At 37.5% G+C, this 19952-nt stretch overlaps 1 protein-coding gene and 1 long non-coding RNA gene across 2 annotated transcripts; one reads left to right on the forward strand and one right to left on the reverse strand.

The window, feature by feature from the left end:
- Nucleotides 1–1500: 1500 nt before the first annotated feature.
- Nucleotides 1501–5311, reverse strand: Raf (Raf oncogene). Its single transcript, XM_067779269.1, has 5 exons — nt 5091–5311; nt 4081–4612; nt 3319–3996; nt 2745–3265; nt 1501–2682 (listed from the first exon to the last, which is right to left on the reverse strand). Exons 2-5 carry the CDS (start codon nt 4447–4449, stop codon nt 2103–2105), a joined length of 2148 nt encoding a protein of 715 aa, XP_067635370.1. The 5' UTR covers nt 4450–4612; nt 5091–5311; the 3' UTR covers nt 1501–2102.
- Nucleotides 5312–11124: 5813 nt separating this feature from the next.
- Nucleotides 11125–13066, forward strand: LOC137247523 (uncharacterized). Its single transcript, XR_010951857.1, has 4 exons — nt 11125–11263; nt 11325–11506; nt 11840–12017; nt 12229–13066. It is a non-coding gene; the product is annotated as an uncharacterized lncRNA (long non-coding RNA).
- Nucleotides 13067–19952: the final 6886 nt, after the last annotated feature.

Consider the following 19952-nt stretch of genomic DNA (forward strand, 5'->3'; position numbering starts at 1 on the left):
GGTTGATTCTTGACAAGAGTTTAACCTGTTACAGTACCCAGTTCGCGTACATTGATAACGGGGTGCACCGGACGTGATTAGGCTAAGGGCCCCTTATTCTTTTCTGAATCAAACGGCTGCCGGATCACACCATAGGTTTTCTTATCCCTCTTGGAAGTGAGGCTAAATCAAGCAGTTGCTTGCTGGGATGTCCAAATTTGTGACAATTCAGCACAAACTGTCGGTCCAGCTTTTTTTTATTGAGCTCTTTTGCCTCACTATGTAGGTGGTGTTCATGGCCAAAAGAAAACATACCGTGGCAGTTCTGAGTGCGGTATTCTTTTTGGGCCTGAAGCCTTTTAGGTCAGGCTACAAGCTACTTGATTTAGAACGCAGCTTTGTACATTAAGATACAATTTCCGAGGAATGTGCCTTGAAGGTAATAGTGTTGACGAACGGTACACCTAAGATCGGAAGCGACATGAACGTCGAATTTTTGGGTCATATATTCCTTCCACGTCGTAAACAGAGTGGCTGATAGGTGGTTAAGCGAAGATTCGCAGTAAAATGAGGGAGCAAGGCGGTTTACAACGTCCTTGCTACGGGCAAAATGAGTAATATCGGTCGATAATGTTTTCCAGGCCTTAGGAGTGGAATAATCCTTGCCATTTTCCATTGTTCTGGAATGACAAAGCAGTTCAGCGACAAGTTAAAAGCATGCGTCGAGCAGCTTACTCTCTCATCGCACATTGGCATGGCTATTCGGTCTGAGCCTACTGACTTGGAGGGCTTGGCCTTTATAATGTTGAGATTCCTGAAATAAGGAGTCCCCAGGGTCGAGCCGGCCGGGGTGAAGCGGAATGAAGAGATCAGCGAAAGATTTAACTTCCCAGTGCAGGAGAGTATATAGCATTCCAGCTGCAAGGTACTGCTCCGAGGATGATAATTTGTGGGAGGTACGCAACAGATTAAATTGGGCTACAATGAAATCAAAGCCCTTGTTCGGGGAAAAACCCGAGTTCCTCCGGTACATAGAACCGGCTGTGGTGAGAAGAGCTTCAAGAATTAAACCCTACTTAAACAACCCTGGACCAATCGAATACAAGGTACGACGTGCATAGTACTTCAACGCCTTCTACTATATATGTACATTGTATTTCCATACAGAACACCTTTCTAGGTAGCACCCTGCTAGACAGAGCTGACGGAAACTCCAACACATTAACAGAATTTTTGACATCACTAATACACTCGCATTAATTTGTCCTTTTATTCCTGTGGAAAACCCTGGTATGTATGTGTATGCATACACGTATACAAAATGTTTATATCAGGATTGTCATGTCGCTTCTAACAACCTGATAGAAACTTTGCTTTACACTGTGATGTAAATTTCCATCGGCCATATCTTAGAAATTACTAAATTGATGCCTCAAATGACTGATAGCTGTCTAGCAGGGCAGCCTTACGCCGTGGCCCAAAAAAATAACCCTGTGGCATTCAACAAAAAATAAACAACTATTTAATATTTTGTTCGTAAATCATAATTGTATTTATTAGTCACACAGTTTTTAGCTCTTCACATTCTTTCGTAACTCTATATATATTTTTAGATGCTTATCGTTTATACAATAATATTTGTAATTTGTATGTTTAGTTATTATTTATTAGTTATTTATTATAGTTACAATCTCAGTTTCGGCCTTAAGTCTTGGCTCACGTATTTACTCTACTTAAAATTTTAAATCTGGGAAAGAGCCACTCCTAGCACAACTTTTCATAAAATATGTATCCCTCACCCAGAATTACTTTATCCATTTCTTTGCTAAAACCTATGGGGGTTTCATAGCTGCATTTAGTAACTCACTTGAAAGCAAGAATCAGTGTATATTCGTGTGTAATTTATAATTATAACGCTAACGTATGTATTATGTAGCAGAATTTCCGACGATAGAACTAAATATTTATGCTTAAGTATTTGCCGTGTTGGGTTTTAATTTAATTTTCAAGTTGGCAACGAGAAATCGCTATGCAAAACAAACAAATGTCAGGTAAGTCATTCACAAGCGACGTCGCCTGCTTCGCATTACGGATATCACAATTGTAGCATCGGATCAGCAGCGCTAGATATTGCCAGCACTATTATAAAATTGGAAATTACTAAAGTTAACTGGAGTTTTGGGACTCGGACATTGATAGAAGTCCTCACTGTGCAGCTGTGTTTGTGTCATGTTTGGCTCACTAGCACTGCGATGGATTTTCGGCATTGCTCTTAACATATTTTCCAACATATTCAAAAGAGGTCGAAATAGTGGACGATCATTGCGATCAAATTTTATGCAATCTTCAGCTAGACGTTTCAAAGCCTGCGGCGCATCTGAACGTACCTTTGTCATATCAGGTCGAAGTAGTCCACGGCCGACCATAAATAAAATCTGATCCTTATTGTTGATGTGACTATATGGCAAACATTCAGCTAATAATTCATATATAACTATGCCGAATGCATAAACATCTGACTGAAAGGAATACGGATTTTGTTCTTGCATGCGTATCACTTCTGGAGCCATCCATAAAATGCTGCCAGTTGGTTGATTTGCTTGTTTTTCGCCAGACCAGCGAGTTTTCGCAGTAGCCAGGCCGAAATCTCCTATTTTTACCGACAAATCTTCATGCAAAAAGATATTGTTGGACTTCAGATCCCTTAAAACAATAACCAATTTTTATTATCTATATATCACAGCAATATGTTTAATATTTAATACCTGTGGATAATGTTTTTTGCATGGAGATAGTCCATACCTTGTGCCACTTGCCGGCCTATGTCAATCAATGTGTTCAATTTAAATTTCGTTTCATTCACATGAATGTGCTTATACAAGCTTGAACCTTCACACCACTGTGTTACAATAGCTAATGATGGCTTTGAAACACAGCCCATGAACAAAAGAATGTTACAATGTCGAGTTTTCTTGAGCATAGCCACTTCATTTTTGAATGCCTGTAACTGCACCGGACTGGGCGTTTTTACATTTAAAGTTTTCACAGCAACTGGTCCATGCCAGTGCGCTTTATATACTGTTCCGAAAGAACCTGAACCAATTCGTGGACCAATTAAGATCTCTTCAGCTTGAATGTTCCAATTCTCTTCAGAGCCCTTTGCGTCGCGAGGCGACAAAAGATTTTTATTGCTTTCATCCGCAGATCGAGCTCTTTGTCGCTTTATAGTCTTTAACGTACCAGTAGGAGATGCCTGTGTGGAATTAGAATGATCGCTACATGGATGCTGTAATATAATAGTAATATTAGTTCTGAAATTGTAATCACAAAAAAGCAAACCTGTATAGGACCACGATTTTGCATTAAACTACGCTGTGTCTCGGTTATTGGGCGAATATTATTTATACACACATTGGGTGCAGAATTTGATCGATCTTGCTGGCTAATTGTGCGAGGATGTCTTGCTTGGCCCAACACCGCATTTCTACCAGGATGCAATATTCCTACAGAGTTTTCAGGATTTTGCGCTAACAGTCTCTGATAGTAGTTATCCATTGGAAATTGTTGACAAAGCGTCGGTACCTTATCGGCACATCTTTGATGAAACCGGAAATTACACTGGTTACAATAGAAACCACTGAAAAGCAGACGGCGACAGCCCTCACAGAAGGCCAACGAGAAAAAAGTCTTTCGTATAAATTGATGGGAAATGTGTGTCATAATTGGAAACTTATCCAATAAACGCACAAAAATTTCATCCACCATTAATGAACCAATGTCTGTGTCCCAAGGAATAATTATACGTCCACAATCTGTTGCAGTCACTTCACACATGTCTGGAGTCAGCTGACGTAATTTAAGAGCTTTCATAAGTGCATCACGTAAACGGACGCCAGGCACTACCTCTACAGAAGTTCGCTGTTGGTTAGGCAAATGTGCGCGCAGCAAAATTTTTGGGGGCCTCGTCAACGTGCTACATTGGCTGCCATTATTACTATTTGTGGCATAGCAATCCGTCTATATCAAAATAAATAACATGCGTAGTTATATAAATTCTTTAGCATACTTTAACTTTTTGTTTTAGGTAATATAACTGCTTACCAAATCATTTGATGCTACATGCCCATGATGAGGAGTGGATTGATGCTGATTTTGGTAATAATGCTGATTATTATATTCGTGCTGGATTTTTTGTTGTGTTTGCGGCTCTGCTTGACCTGTTGCTTCTTGCTGACTGCTTAGTTGTTCCATGAGTTCATGCTCTTTAACGAACAAATCATGCAATTTTGAAGTAAGCTCTTGATACTCTGTGATGTACATTGGGGGTGGTTCCTGAAGATTGGCAAATTTAGCATTGAGGGCATCAATGTTTTCACGTGTCACATGAATGACAGACTGAACGTTTTGTAGTTCTTCAGCAAGTGGATCGAATAGATCACCGCTGTCGTCGGTGGATGACGCACTGGACATTTTTGCAGGTTTTGGTAAAGAAATCGGCTATTTTGCCAGATAGTCACTTGCAAAGGCAGGACACTTCAGGAGCAGCACGCAGTTTATTAATAATGAAGATTTAACACATTTGTAGGCGTTGAAAGAGGTTCATACTAACACTCTTATAAAATATGCACTGGAACTAGCCAAATTTGTTCAAAATCTCAAGTTAGATTACATTCTAAGATATTTCAACAACTTAAGAAGTATCGGGTATAGATTATTAAATAACTTTTTTGAAAAATAAAAGAAAGTATTAACTAGAATTTGTTCTGGCAGTCTTTAAATGCTTGATTGTGTTAGAAAATCTTCAACCAAAGTCGTGCTGTTTGGTAAACGAGTTTAGATACACTTTATTTTACTTAAACTAAAGTTTTTAACCAGTTTTTTTACGAAAAACTCTTTATACCACTTTTGCAATTGACAGGTGGGTGCCTTCCTTTCCAAGTCAGCTGTTAGATTTTCTTCTTGGCAATACACTCGTTTGCCCAAACTCGTATACCCATACATTTTAATGCAGTTAAAACAAAAGTATTCTTCCTTAATCTTACACACATTTTTAAGCCGTATTTATACCAAATAAAGGTTTTAAAATTACTTAATTGCAACTTCCTACTTACCAAAGTCCATCCTTGAAAGTTAGTATATCTCTGTGCGGCGATGATTTTACATTCATATTTTTGCGAGCGTTTCTTGTCTAATGCTAAGTTGAAATCAATTTCTTAAACTTTCACTTTTTTACACACTTTTGACGCTTTTTTATACGTTCTCAGTTAATTTAACAGAATGAAATCCTTCCCAAGTCACCATTTATCCTTCAACTATACTGGTCTAAATAATTGGCGTTTGGTGTTGTTCTTGTTTGCGCAAATCCACAGGGTGTGTACAAAGATTATTAATTAATTATTAATCCATGGTGAATTTCTGTTAGAACGACTTCCCAAGAAAATAGGTGGATAACTATTTGAGGATCGCACTGCGGCCATTGGTCTATTGTACCCTCATCTTCTTCACAGCACCTCATCCCAGCCGACGTATATGATGAACCCTAGCAGTTCACCTGGCTGAAGGAATTTAATGTGAGAATGCTCTGGTCATGGTGAGCCCATAAACTTAGCCCTGCGTCTTGAGATTGCGTCGTATTACAGGAGGATATGATCCGCTCTCTCCACTGATCGATCACAAATTCGCGTGTGTTGTCCGATAGTATACGCAGCTTCTGCATGGGGATGTTCAGTCTACAATGTCCTGTAGGAATAGCTGTTAGGATTCTTAGGTTAACTTTCGAGAGGACTATTAATGCCCTATATCGAGTTGTGCTGTAATCCCCTAACAGTAACTTAGATTGTCTCAGGCGTGTGTTATGGAATCGCATTTACGATGGTAGCAGTGAGGAAGGCGGTCGGCATGATGTGGTGGTGTACAGTGGCTAGTCAATGTCGGCTGGGGCGGGTCCTTGCCAATCTTACTGTTCCTGCGCCATAAACAGAAAAAAGTTCCTATCATGCCTATTCAAGACTCACAGCTGCCAAATTCAAAAAAACCGACAGAAGCGCAGAAAGCTTATAAATTCAAACTAAAACAACATCAGGTCGAACCGGATGTCACGGACAGACCGTTAACATTCAAAATTTTAAATTCAAAAGAAATCTAACGCGACGAAAAAAAATTACCGAACCGGAAATGACCGGTTACCAACGCTGAAAATCAGAGAAAAAAAATGCTGAAAATAAATACAAAAGGGTATAAACAAAAAGGGTCGAATATATCTTGGGGCGCCGCGGGTGTTGTTGTGACGCCCGGTGCTTGTCCCACCCTCAAAACCATGGCCACCGACGCACCTAAATTTCGGTGGCCCCTTACCTGTTTCCCTAAGTGCCCTCTACATAGATAGCGACGCCAGCATTCCCATTTTAAATATTTATTTATTTATATTTCATTTCTATTAACGTATGTAAGCAACAAAAAAAAATAAGATAATGCAGGTTTCTTAACCGGGGCTACAGCATTGTTGAAATACGAATAGCTAATTACACTATGAAAATGTAGGTAAGTGTGTGTGGTGTATAAAGTGAGAGAAAAAAAAATGATCCAACAGATCACACTTTATTGGGCCGAAATCGAAACGAAATCTAATATGAATACTTAAGTCTGACTAAGCTCGTTCTGTTGGGGGTTATTTTCTTTTCTCTTACTTTTGCTCGTAATATTTTAAATTATACAATTATTTATGTCTCCTCTTTTTTTTGATAATCGTTATAAACGCTATGTGTGAGAAAAATATGTAATTAAATGTACTTATGTATTATAAATATACTACCTACAAAGTAAGAATTTGGTTAAATTTTTTTCTTTTTCATTCACTTTCACAAAACATATTTTAAGACTATAAAGTTTGGATACAAATTTCGATATTTGGAGCTCTCTTACAAAATTATTATGTGGTCGTAGTAGAACTTACTTTAGAGTGTAACTAAATATCAATTTGGTATAATGCGCATAGTATAATGATACTAATATGTAATATGTACTAAGAAAAGTGGTTACAAAAGCAATAAAGATGGAATTGCGATAGCAATATGTATTACGTGCACGTATATTACTTTCGTCTTGTTGTTCGAAAGATATTGCCCGCAATAGGGATTCATGTGTATATATATATATATATTTGTATGATACAAGAAAAAAAATTGAAATCCTTTTGCCAATTTGTGCATAATCGACGAATGACTGCTGTCGCAAAAAAATGTTTCTTTAAATTTATGGTTGAGCTCCAAAAATGGAACGCTAAAACTTTTCAAATGATACAGACCGCTTTTCTTATGACTAACAACTTATCGAGCTAACTTCAATCATTTTGAAGCAAGAAAAAATATCATTAAAATGAAAAAAAGGAAATGTATGCTCCTTGTTGTATAGCTAACAATTTCGAGTATTCAATAATACAATTTGACAAAAAAAATCGACCCTTGTTAAATAGTTCAACCGGACTGTATAAAACCCTCTAACGCCCCGATTCTGAGCGTTACCGGCAAAATAGTACCCAGAACATTATGTAACCGAATATCGTTACCACTTCTTTTATCCGCGATTCTGGACAAAGTGGTAACGCTGTCATCACTGAAAAACTCACCAGTGTCTGTGGAGAAATTTGAAAGGTAGTTTTCTTCGCTTTCACGGTTGCCACTTTGGTCCATTTACACCAAAAAAGGTCCCTTCCAACCCCATTTGGTCCGCTGGTCCCTTTTCTTCAATTTTGGTCCTTTTTAGGCAGTAGCCACGATTGGTACTTTTCTTTCTTTTCACTCAGGAAAAAATTCACAATATTGTCCTAAAATTCGCCACATTTTCGTTAGCCCCCATATAATTTTGAATTTACTTCAATAGAACTCTCACCATAAAAAATTGCTCAGTCAATAAAATGTACCAGAACAATAATATTTCACCTAGGATATAGTAATTTATGCCAGGCATTAAAAAGAAAAGTGTTGGCAAACACATTGTCGTTAATTGTTGATGAAATAACCGACTAATCAAAAAAAACTCTTGTTTTATAATAATACTAGCTTTACCAGGCGCACGTTGTAACGCCCGAGATCGAATGGATGTTGCGTTATTTTTTCTGTTTTGTTTGTTGATAATTTAATTTATTGTTCTGTAAATTGAATTGAATTTTGTACGCATATTTGGTGAAATTTTCTGTTAAAACATTTTATTCTTGTATCTTATTGTATCTTATTTTATAATATTGTATTGCTTTTACCGATGATGATGATTGTTGCTTTGATTACATTCCGAATAAGACTGGTGAGCTAATTTTAAAGTTGATATATGCGCAGGCATTCCTTTTGGTTCTAAGGAGTATAGAAATTCATTTGGATAATTCACAATTTTATCTTCATCTGTAACTGTGTCGATCGATTTATATTTCGTCACTTTACCAGGAAATTGATTTTGAAAGTGATCATTGATTTTGTTAACATGATCATTTTTGGGAGCTAAGATAGTTCTTTCGCATAGCCAAAAAACAAAAACATTTAAATTTAAAATTCTTAATTCTGAAATATGAAAAACTTTCGTCTTGATCGAAGGAACCTCGAGCCAAAATTTGGTGATGATCGAAGTATAGCAAACACGTTTTCATAGGGAACACATACACAGAATTTGATTTTTATAGAAGATGTAGATAGACTGAAGCTAAACAATTTTTTTAACAGCGGCAGATTACTAAACGTCCAAAAGGCATAACAGCTAAACTCAACAATGCAGTCAAAATTTAGGTGTTAAAATAACTTAAGTTTGTACGGCAGCCATAGTTTTTCCCCATTCCACATTTTACTGGAGGTTTTAGGACTTAACGTCACATAGCTCCTTACCAATTGTAATTATCCTACTATTACGACATCCAGATATATGTAGTATAGTATGGTATGTAGTATAATATATTCCATTTGTATAGGAGGTGCCACGTCCCCTTTTTCCGAATTCCATATTTTCTTGGTGGTGTTAAGGATTGACCTCAAATAACTCCTTACTGAATTTCAATGTTCTGCATGTATACCTTCAAAGTTATGCAGTACCAAAGATTCCATTTGAATGGGAGGTTCCACGCCCCCTTTTTCCCAATTCCGCATTTTCTTGGTGGTGTTAGGGATTGACCTCATATAACTCCTTACTGAATTTCAATGTTCTGGCATGTATACCTTCAAAGTTATGCAGTACCAAAGATTCCATTTGAATGGGAGGTTCCACGCCCCCTTTTTTCCCAATTCCGCCTTTTCTTGGTGGTGTTAGGGATTGACCTCATATAGCTCCTTACTGAATTTCAATGCTCTGGCATGTATACCTTCAAAGTTATGCATTACTAAAGATTCCATTTGTATGGGAGGTGCCACGCCCCCTTTCTCCAAATTCCGCATTTTCTTGGTGGTGTTAGGGATTGACCTCATATAACTCCTCATTGAATTTGAATGTTCTGGCATGTATACCTTCAAAGGTATGCAGTACCAAAGATTCCATTTGTATGGGAGGTGCCACGCCCTTTTTATATATCGAAATTATTTTTAGCCTAAAACCTTCCCGTTGATCGAAGGAATCCATAACCAAAATTTGGTGATGATTGATGTGTGGGAAATACGTTTCCATAGCGAACACACACACACAGAATTTGATTTTTTTATATATATGGCTAAACCGATTTGGGATTTCAAAATCAACTAACCATCATCTCTCCTTCCTGTATCTTTCCTAAAAATTTCATGGCAATCTGTCGAGCCGTTCTCGAGTTATCAAAATATATTTCTTTTTATATATATAGATTAATAACAGCTAGACATTTCGATCGGTTATACAACACTATGTAAAATATATGAAAATAAAAATTGCTTCTCTCCTAGCATATCTTATAGCGAGCGCTCTGCCGTGAGCCTAACACTTTCAAAACTTATACAAAGAAATTCTATGCATTACTTCTCGTTTGGCACGTTGATATTTAAATCTTTCTCACCCAGCTCAATGAGTTCAAGGAATTCCAGGACTATTGTGGTGTTAAGTCACGCAAGGTAATTGAAAACTTAGTATCTTGGCACAGGAAATATTTTAACTCGAAGACAGAAGGAAGAGATTTGATTTCGGAATAAATGTTTTGTATAAAATTATTCCCGTAGGTGCTAGCAGAACCCCTGAGGCCTGAGATGACTCACACTTACTGAATCTAGGCTCTGATATGAAGTTTAAACGTCAAGGGAAAAAGTAGGCATCTATAAAATAGCACTAACGAAATTGCCTAGTTTCATTTATGATTTACTGAGTTTTCAACATACATAGTTCGGCAACACCAGAACGCAAATTTTGAACCGTTTCTTACTAAAACCTAACGACACTATACATTTTATTTCATTGCAATCAACAACATAATGCTAGAACCAAGAGCTTTGTGACCAAAACTAGGTTCACACCATTTGGTTGGTGAAAGACATAGACTTATCCTATGTCAAAATATAGTACCATTTTTGGTTGCATGCACATATATTTGTTTATTCAGCTTGAATTACAGGAAAGGCTTCACTATGTTTAGTAAAATTTTATATGGAAACATCCTAAAATTTTGTATTTTATACTAATGAAATAAAACAAAATTTTGGTCCTTTTTTCGTTGAATTTTGGTCCCAAATTAAAACATGGTGTGGCAACCGTGTTCGCTTTACCGAAAATGTCTCACTTGTAGATACGAGGTTAACGAATAAACGGTTGTGTATATGCATATTATGCATGATGAGTTTCTACATAGGTATATTGTAATTTATTCTGTGAAAGTATATAATATAAAAAAATATGTATAGCAAGAGGCAACACTTTTTTACTATTATCTTTACTTATTTGCGCTTACAATTCTTTATTTTTCAGTTTTGCCTTTTTCTAAACAACAGCTGTTGTGTGGTTATTTCGATGTAACCACCTACTTTTGTGGGTAAAAAATTTTCCGGCTACTTTCGCGGGTAGAATACCAAAAGGGTGTAAAAGTTGCCACATGATTTCGTTACCGTGGTGAAGAATGTTGTTACCACACTAGAATTGGGGCGTAAGTACCACTTACGGCCCTATGCTGCGCGTAACCGGTAAAATTGTTATCGGCAAACAAAATTACCAAAAGTCGTAACCCCCAAATGTAACCGCGATTCTGAGCAGATGGTAACGCTGTCATGACGAAGAAACTCACCAGTGTGCATGGTCGAATTAAAAAACATATGTTTTTGCAATCAAAATAAGAAAAAAGGAAAATGGAAATCAACAAGTAAGTAAATTTTGGTAAATATTTTGTTAAATTCATTACTAATTGTTTATTTTAATTATAGAAAATATGCACGTACCACCCCGTCCCAGTTGCGATTATATGTGGCGTATAATAGGCATCATCCCGAGCTCCTGCAGGATAAAAACTGTCCCACATCGCCAAATCATATTCAAAGGATGTCCTCCCACATGTAAATTGAATGTGATGGTGGGGCCATCAAGAACATGTGATACTTGGAGAGAGGTAAGCAAATTGATTTTTATATAAATAAGAGTTTTGTGTTGTTTTGTGTGCCAAAAATTTACTCCGGCTACAGCGTGATTGTGCGTTCAAACACGTAGCCGGAGTAATGCAATCTGCAGGATTTCTGTGTCAAGTACACATATTAATGTCCAATAACATAGAAGAGCGCACCTGTGTAATTAAATACTAAAATTCTTATTTATAAGTTATTAGTTGTTGAAAGCATGCATGAACGCCACAAACAACAGAATAATACCATACATAACTACATATTACTATATTATTATTGGAAAGAGGTTAAGAACTGATTATTTATCTTATTTATAATTTCAGAGTTTGCGAAACTGGCGAAAACAGTTGCGTTCCCGGGCCCGAAACTTTTCTGCTGAGGAGAAAGACAGGTGGTGGACAAAATCCTGTAGCAGAGCTGACTGACTTCGAGCAGCAAGCGTTAGAGGTGTTTGGGATTGCTGCTGTGGAGGGCCACTCAACCTCACGGCTCGGCTTCCAGGTAAATATATTTGTAATAAACTTGTGTAATACAATAATAACCGCTGGTAGTGTATGTGTGAAATTGTTAAGCCCATGTACATGCATTTCTTGCATTTTTATGTAAGAATGGAAATATGTTTAAATATACTTAAAATATACTACCGATATTGTAGTATTACATTTTTATATTATAAAAAAATGTTTGACGATAATACTTTTTTTATTAGTAGAACGCCAACAATGCCGAAAATGTTCCTCCAACGCCAGAAGAATTACCAGTGGAAATTCCACTACCTGCTTTTCCGGAAGATCCGAACGAGTTTGCCTCGTTTTGCTTAGTGGTAAGTGAATCGCCCAGTCGAACTTCCTCACGTCCTGTTACTCCCAATACCGTGCCACGCAATCCTGCTGCGAGCAATTCTGCCGCACCGAGTGCTGATACGCCCAGACAAGTTTTGTTGCCAACGTCACGCAACAGAAGAAGGGGCGCTAGGGATGAAATTTTAGAATTGGTGCAACAGGACATGAGGAACAGACGTCATGAACAGTCAAGACTGGCTGAATCCCTAGGCAATTTGGTAAATGAGTCGATGTCGTTGGCTGCGGCAATTCAGGAGATGGTGGCATTGCAAAGACAACACCGGGACTACGTACGTATGATGTCAACCAGTATGCTTTAAGTTTAGCTTAAGAACATTGAATTCCTTTTTATAAGTATTAAGTAATTTAAGAAATTAAAAAAAAACTGAATTAATTTTAATTTGTTTTATATTATTGAATTTTTATTTCATTTAAACGAATTTCTTTTAATTTTAAATATTTCAATATAGTGCAGTAATTTTTGCTTTTTAAAGAACCAATATGAAATGTGATAAAATTATTGAGAAACTTAAAAACAAACTATTCTGTACTTTTTGCTGTTTTATTTACTTTATAAACAAGTGTATATTAGTTTTTAAGTAAGCAATATGGAATGTGATAAAACTCATTACTATGAAACCAAACTATCAGAGAAGATACTCAGTGCTATTTTTTTGTTATTGACTTATTTAGAAATATAAACCCACAAATAAGAGACCTGCAAGTCAATCATATAATTAATGAAGACTTTTGAAAATTTTAAATTTTGTGTACATTTTTATTCATTCTTCAGTATTTGTTTGTGTTTTGTTTACATATATTATCCTATTCGAGGCACAGTCAGGCTATATGGTTGATTAACTGCTGTCGAATCCTTTCGCCTTGGCGGTGAAGATAGGTGTTGTTGGCATTTTCTGGGGCAGTCGTTTCCTCGTCTGGCTCCACTTCTTCAATTTCCACTTCGTCACTCGGAAAATTTTGTCTTACAACATTGTGAAGAATAAAGCAGGCGTCTACAATTATAGTTACTCTTTCGGGACTATAATTTAAAGTGCGATGTTGTGCCAAGCATCGAAAACGTGACTTAACCACTCCAAATCCTCTTTCAATAACATTTCTTCCTTACAATGCACTTTATTGAATTTTTGTTCCCGAGGATTTGCGGGCTGAACCAAGGGTGTGATAAGCCAAGGCTCTAGGGGGTAACCCTGATTACCTAGTAGTAAGCTTCCTCTCTGCCCGCTCATAAACGCACGCACGTTTGATGTTGTCCATATACCTGAGTCGTGACATGACCCAGGAAAAGTTGCATCAATTGCCAGAAATTTTAAGTTGTCTTCGCAAACAGCTTCAACATTGACGCTGCAGTATCCCTTGCGATTCATGTAGAGGCTACACGGTCTGGCCGGAAAAGTTCTTGGTGGACAAATAAGCGCCACATGAGTGCAATCGATTGCACCGATAACACCTTTCAAACCAAACTTTGCGTAGAAACAAAAAATATTAGCCCATGTACTATCTGTAAGTTTCCACGTTCAACGTTACCTTGCTTTTATAGCCAACTGTTCCTCGTTTGTGGTAGGAAAACTTACTTCAGATGCTTTTTCTTGCACAACTAAATTTGTAATGTATTTGATGCATTGTGATGTATCGTGATGCAGAAGATTGGCTGAGCGCAGCATATATATTATTAGCAACACATTTTTGATACGATCCATGTGCTAAAAATGTGAGACAACAAAAAAATCGTAGTCCAAAGGGCAGAGAAGTAGGTTGGTCATCCTTTGGCCACAACTCTTCTATAAGTATTTTACAGGCTTCTTTCGGTAAACGGAAATGCTCTTTGAAGGTACTACAAGGAAGGTTCAATGGATCACTACTGTCTCGAAGACTCTTTAAGTTATGTCTCTGTTCCAAAATTTCATCATATTCTTCATCTTCAGCAAGCAGCAATAATAGTAAATTGGACATTTTTATTATATTAAACTAATTATTGGCGTTTGAAACGTTTTGGGTAATTTTTACTTTTCGTTGTATTTGTTTATTTGTTTTTAAATTGCTCGATTTAATTTTCCCTTTCGCTTTATTTATTTTACAGAGTAAACATCAGCTGTTTTATGTGGTTCCGTCGATGTTACCACCTGTTTTAGTGGTTACGTTGTTATCCGGCAACTTCCCTGCAAAAACGCTCTCGTCATTCCACGTCATTTGACTACCTATTATACAGTCATAGGTTATATTCCTAGTCACATTTGCATGGGTGTGGGTAAGTTTTATGACCAACATTTTTTTGTATAATATAATAATAATAATTTATTTATTTACGGTCTTTAAGACCTAGTTCAAGGTACAAAAAAAAATATATATATGTATATATATAAATAAATTGTATACATTACATGCTTAATGACTTACAGTATAAAAATAATTTTGCTTTAAACTTATTAATATTTTCACAGTCTTTTATCGCATTTGGTAATTCATTGTACATTTTATAACCTATATATTCTAAAGTCTTCTTAGCGACCTCCGTTCTTACTCTAGGCAGTCTTATATTTCCGCTGCTTCTAGTTCCATAGTTATGTATTTCATGATTAAAATGTATTCTCCCGTTTAGATAATTCGGTGTTATTCCTAATTTCATATGATGTATAAATTTCAATGTGAAATAATATATCGACTGTTTTACACTGAGCCAGTTTAACATATTTAGCATTGTAGTTTTTGGTGTTCTAAGCGAACATTTTAAAATTAATCGCATTGCCTTGTTTTGTTGTATCTGCAGTTTTTTTATTTGTGTGTCATTTGCTAACAGCAGGATTGTTGGACAATAGATAAAGTGCGGTTCAATAATTGATCGATACACTAATAATTTGTGTCGTTGACTAATATATTTACAAGTTCTGTACATAAAACCAATTTTTTTTGCAATTTTGTTTTCTAAATAACTTATGTGTTCTCCAAATCTAAAGTTTTTGTCGATCCAGACTCCTAGGTATTTGATCTTGTCTACTTGCTGAATTTCAACATTTCTCATCTTCAGAGTAATACTGCTAAGGTTATTGGCACCCATAATGCTTTGATTTTTGCAAAATATCATACTTTTGGTTTTATCCACGTTCACTTTCAACTTTCTATGGCATAGCCATTTGTAAAGGGAGTCTAAGTCTTCTTGCATTTTCGATACCGCAAAGCCCGCACTTCTTTCACTAATGGTTATCAATGCATCATCCGCAAATAGTCGAATATTGCAATATTTCAAGCATTCTTTAATATCGTTAATATATATTGTAAACAATAGCGGTGCCAATACTGAACCTTGCGGTAGCCCAATATGTACATCAGCAACCGGTGAAACTGCACTTCCAATTATCGTCTTCTGTTTTCTATTACTCAAATAGCTTCTGAACCATTCCAAGGATTTTCCTCTTGTCCCATTATTAAACATAACATTCAGCAGTTCCTCTCTATCCACAGTTTCAAAAGCACGTTTTAAGTCTAAAAAGACTGAGATCACAACTTTCTTATCAGTTATATCCTCTTTCCATTCCGCAATAACCATATTCAGTGCGGTTTCGCAAGAATGGCTTTTTCTAAACCCAGATTGTTCAGGTATAATAATTTGGTATTTATCTAGATATGGCACTAATTGATTTTTAACCACCGTTTCCATAATTTTTTCATCTGCGGGTAGCGTATTAATTGGGCGCAGTTCCTCTGGCCTTACTGTATTTTTGACTTTTTCCGCAGGTACTATAGTTGATACTTTCCAGCAATTTGGAACAATGCTACTGTTTATTGATTCATTTATTATATCTTTGTAGAAGTGAGCAATGTAAATCATGGCATCTTTAAATACCCCCTCCGACAAAAGCTTTTTTCCACCATATTTGTTTCTAAAAGATTTAGTGATGTTCATTATATCATCTAACTCTACGTCGGTGAATTGAAAAGTTTCAATTGCATTATTTACACTTGTTTCTGCCGCAATTGGAATTATTTCAATGCTATCATTAATTTCAGCTATGCTCTGTACAAAAAATGTATTTAGGGCATTGGCTATATCGTATTCCTTCTCGAGGCATTCACCGTTAATTACTATTTTGCTAACGACCTTTCTGTCATCGGTGAGCTCAGCAAGATGTTTTAAAGACTTCCACATCCGCTTCATGTCTCCTGCACTATCGAGCACTTTATCTTCCATATATTTCTTCTTTTTATACATAACAGTTTTTTTATATACTTTTTTTATGCCATTATAATCCACCCAGTTGCCAGTATTTCTAGCAGTATTATAGAATTCAAATTTTCTTTTGTGCAGTTCCCTTAGCTCACGGTCATACCACTTATTCCTCAGTTGTATTTGGATCCTCTTCTCATACGTCAATGCTTGCATAGCTTCAGTTAAAATATTGTTCAGGATCTCAGTTCTACGTTCTATTCCTACATGAGACACAGAGCTAAAGTCACACGTTCGCAGCAGATTTAAAAGATTTTCTGCGCTATAGTACTCCCAGTTGGTGACAGTAGCAACTTTTCTCATTTTGCAATATTTAGCTGTTGGTACTTTGAAATGAATTGTTTCATGATCGGAAATTTTATATCCACTTACATGTTCAGTTTTAACTTGCTCATTATTGCTGAAGAGTAAGTCTATTTTCGTAGAGGAGTGCTCAGTTATTCTTGTGTTGAAATTTATTCTTTGTACCATAGCCATTTGTGCAAATAAACTTATAAGCTGGTTTGAGTATGTTGATGATATATTCATATTAATATTAAAATCTCCAACTATTATAATGTTGTCAGATTCCCTGAGGTGTTCATTGATGACATTGTTTAAGTATGTCATGAAGTCAGCATCACTGCTATTTGGTGAGTGATAGAGTACACCAATTTGCCATTTTAACGCATATTTTTAAGTTTTATGACAATGCACCACACATTCCTGTCAATAACTTTATTACACACTATGCTATATTGTAAATTTTCATGTACATATATTAGAACACCACATGTATGTCTTTGTAGGGTAATTATTTTGAAGTTCATACATGGCTGGTACTTACATGGCCGCCAGAGTACGTACCGTGGGCCTCGGCCGGCGTGGTTACTGGTGATGTTGATTTTGCTGGTGAAGTTGACGCTGTTGTTGGTTGTGGTGCGCGGTCTTGGGCGCGCTGTGTTGGTACCGTTGGTGGTTGTTGCGCTCTGGTCCGAGGTGATCGAGTGAACCTGGTGGCAATAAAACTTCGTGTTGGCTTTTACGACCTGGATGACTTGGTGCTAATTGGGCATTCGTTGTATTACGCTGCAGCGTACTGCTGGCCCTGGAGGCGGAGATGGTGCCGGACGCTGTTCCAAAGGTGGTAGTGTACTTCGTAGACGTAGAGAAAGGGGTTTATCTTCGGATACCAAGGGTTCTCATCACAATTAGTTTAGTGCCGTCTGAATCCGAATCGGAATCACTAGTACTTTCCTCACTAGGTGTGACTGTGAAACGCCGACCTACTTCAACTGGATATTCTATACGTTGAGTTTGTGCCAACACAACACAACCGTTGTAATGTTTATTACCACCCAAAATAGACGAGTAGAAAAGAGGTTTGTCCGAATGGACTAACAGGAACTGTTTGGTTAGCATCTCATTTCTCTCCCTGATGGGGAGTATTCTCGCCTCATAATGTAGATTGTGTTCTGGGGACATAAGAAGACAGCCCGTGGCGGTTTTAAGAGCAGTATTTTGGCAGGCCTGTAACTTTTTCCAGTGAGTAGTTTTTAGGCTTGGCGACCATATAGGGAACGCGTAGCATGCAATCGGCTGGCCAATTGCTTTGTATGTGGTAATGAGCGTATCTTTGTCTTTTCCCCAAGTACTGCTAGCAAGGGATTTGAGGATTTCACTACGGCTCTGGATTTTCGGTACAATTGCGGCTGCATGCTCACCAAAATGTAAATCCTGATCAAACGTCACACCCAAGATTTTTGGGGTTTAGGACAGTCGGTAGCGTAGTGCCATCGACGTGGATGTTTAAAATGGTCGACATTTGGGACGTCCATGTTGTAAATAAGGTCGCGGAGTATTTAGTCGGTGATAATGCCAGGTTTCGTGAAGCGAAAAAACTGGATAGATCAGGGAGGTAGCCCTTTATTCTGTTGCAAAGCTCATCGATCTGTGGGCCTGGGCCTGCGGCCATATTTGTGCAGTCATCGGAGTGGGAAACGATAGTAAGTCCTTCTGGTGGCGAAGGTAGCTTTGATATGTAGACGTTAAACAAAAGTGGTGATAGTGGTGCCATGGTTGACCGTATCAAAATCTTTTGATAGGTCTATCGCAACGAGTACTGCTCTATGGTGTGGGTTTTGATTTACACCGCAATTTATCTGGGTGCTAATGGCATGTTTCTTCCCTCTTTTCCCTCTCTTATACTGATAAATGTCCCTTAAATTCCTGCTGGCCTACTGGCAGGAACGGCTCGGAACCGATGGTTCGTGTCGTTGCAACCTCTCTGGCCATGCTATCCGCCTGCTCATTACCCTCAACTGCCCTGTGGCCAGGAACCCAGGCCTACATTAGTTCGTTGCGTGCTCCTAGTTGATTTAGATTTTCAATGCACTCAAGGAACAGTGCTGATTTTATTTCGAGCGAGGAGATTGCCTTGAGGGCGGCTTGACTGTTCCTGAGTATGGCGATTTTCTCAATGGAGTATTCGCGCTGAAGGTTCAGGTCAGCGCACTGGCTTATGGCGAATACTTCCTAGATATACATAAACAAAGATATCTAGAGATATCTTTGATTTTAGTCGCCTCTTACGACAGGCATACCTGCCGCGAGTATATTCTAAGCCCTTTAATCGGGTAAAATATATATATACATTTGTATACATATCTTTTTTGTGGCACTTTCAAAGTATGAAAAGAAAAGCAACGAGACTAAAGCGTTTATAAACCCACCCTTAACATTACCTCGATTTATTGTTCGCCGCTTTACATCCCGCAAACTTTGGGCAGAAAGATAAATGCGCGGTAACCATTTGTCCGACGCGTTCACTGTAAACGTGAATTTATAGTCACGCTTTGGTCGAGTTGGTTCGCCTCGACAGTGCCCCAAGATGCAGATTTGCCTCCAACGCCTCTAACACCCCTCTCATTATAGTCTATCCCTCTTGATGCAGCAGGTTTGCTTGGACTCCCGTTAGAGGATATTGATGACAATTTGTGATTGGTCACACCTATTGGATGGGGCGAAGCACTGCTACAACAACAACAATAAGTAAATTCGCCTTTGCCAAGATATACGCCGTTTTCCAGTACTTGTCATCCGGTGGCAAAATCCTGCGCCGGATAAATAATTTTGCATGTAAATGCAACAACAACGATTTGAGCCAGATAAATCCAGATAGAAGTCTGGTTCAATTTGTGAGCAAGATAATTTGTTAATTACTTCTTTTTAGGTTGGCAACGCGGCCTTTAATATACCTACTTTTTCAAAAATAGATGTCGCTGCTTAGCCTTTCGCCGTATGAGTTAAATGAAAAACAGCGGCGAAATCTGCCTATCACAATTCACGTGTGCGAAAATATCAGGACATCTGCTT

This window comes from Eurosta solidaginis, chromosome 4 (genome assembly GCF_040869045.1).
Source record: "Eurosta solidaginis isolate ZX-2024a chromosome 4, ASM4086904v1, whole genome shotgun sequence".
Lineage (NCBI taxonomy): Eukaryota > Metazoa > Arthropoda > Insecta > Diptera > Tephritidae > Eurosta > Eurosta solidaginis.

Bases quoted from the DNA above. Each gene is read 5' to 3' on its own strand.
- Raf (XM_067779269.1), bottom strand. From the start codon at position 4,449: ATGTCCAGTGCGTCATCCACCGACGACAGCGGTGATCTATTCGATCCA. The intron at 3,266-3,318 runs GTTTGCTTTTTT...ATTATATTACAG, and splicing joins AAAATCGTGGTCCTATACAG to CATCCATGTAGCGATCATTC. The intron at 2,683-2,744 runs GTATTAAATATT...TATTGTTTTAAG, and splicing joins GCAAAAAACATTATCCACAG to GGATCTGAAGTCCAACAATA.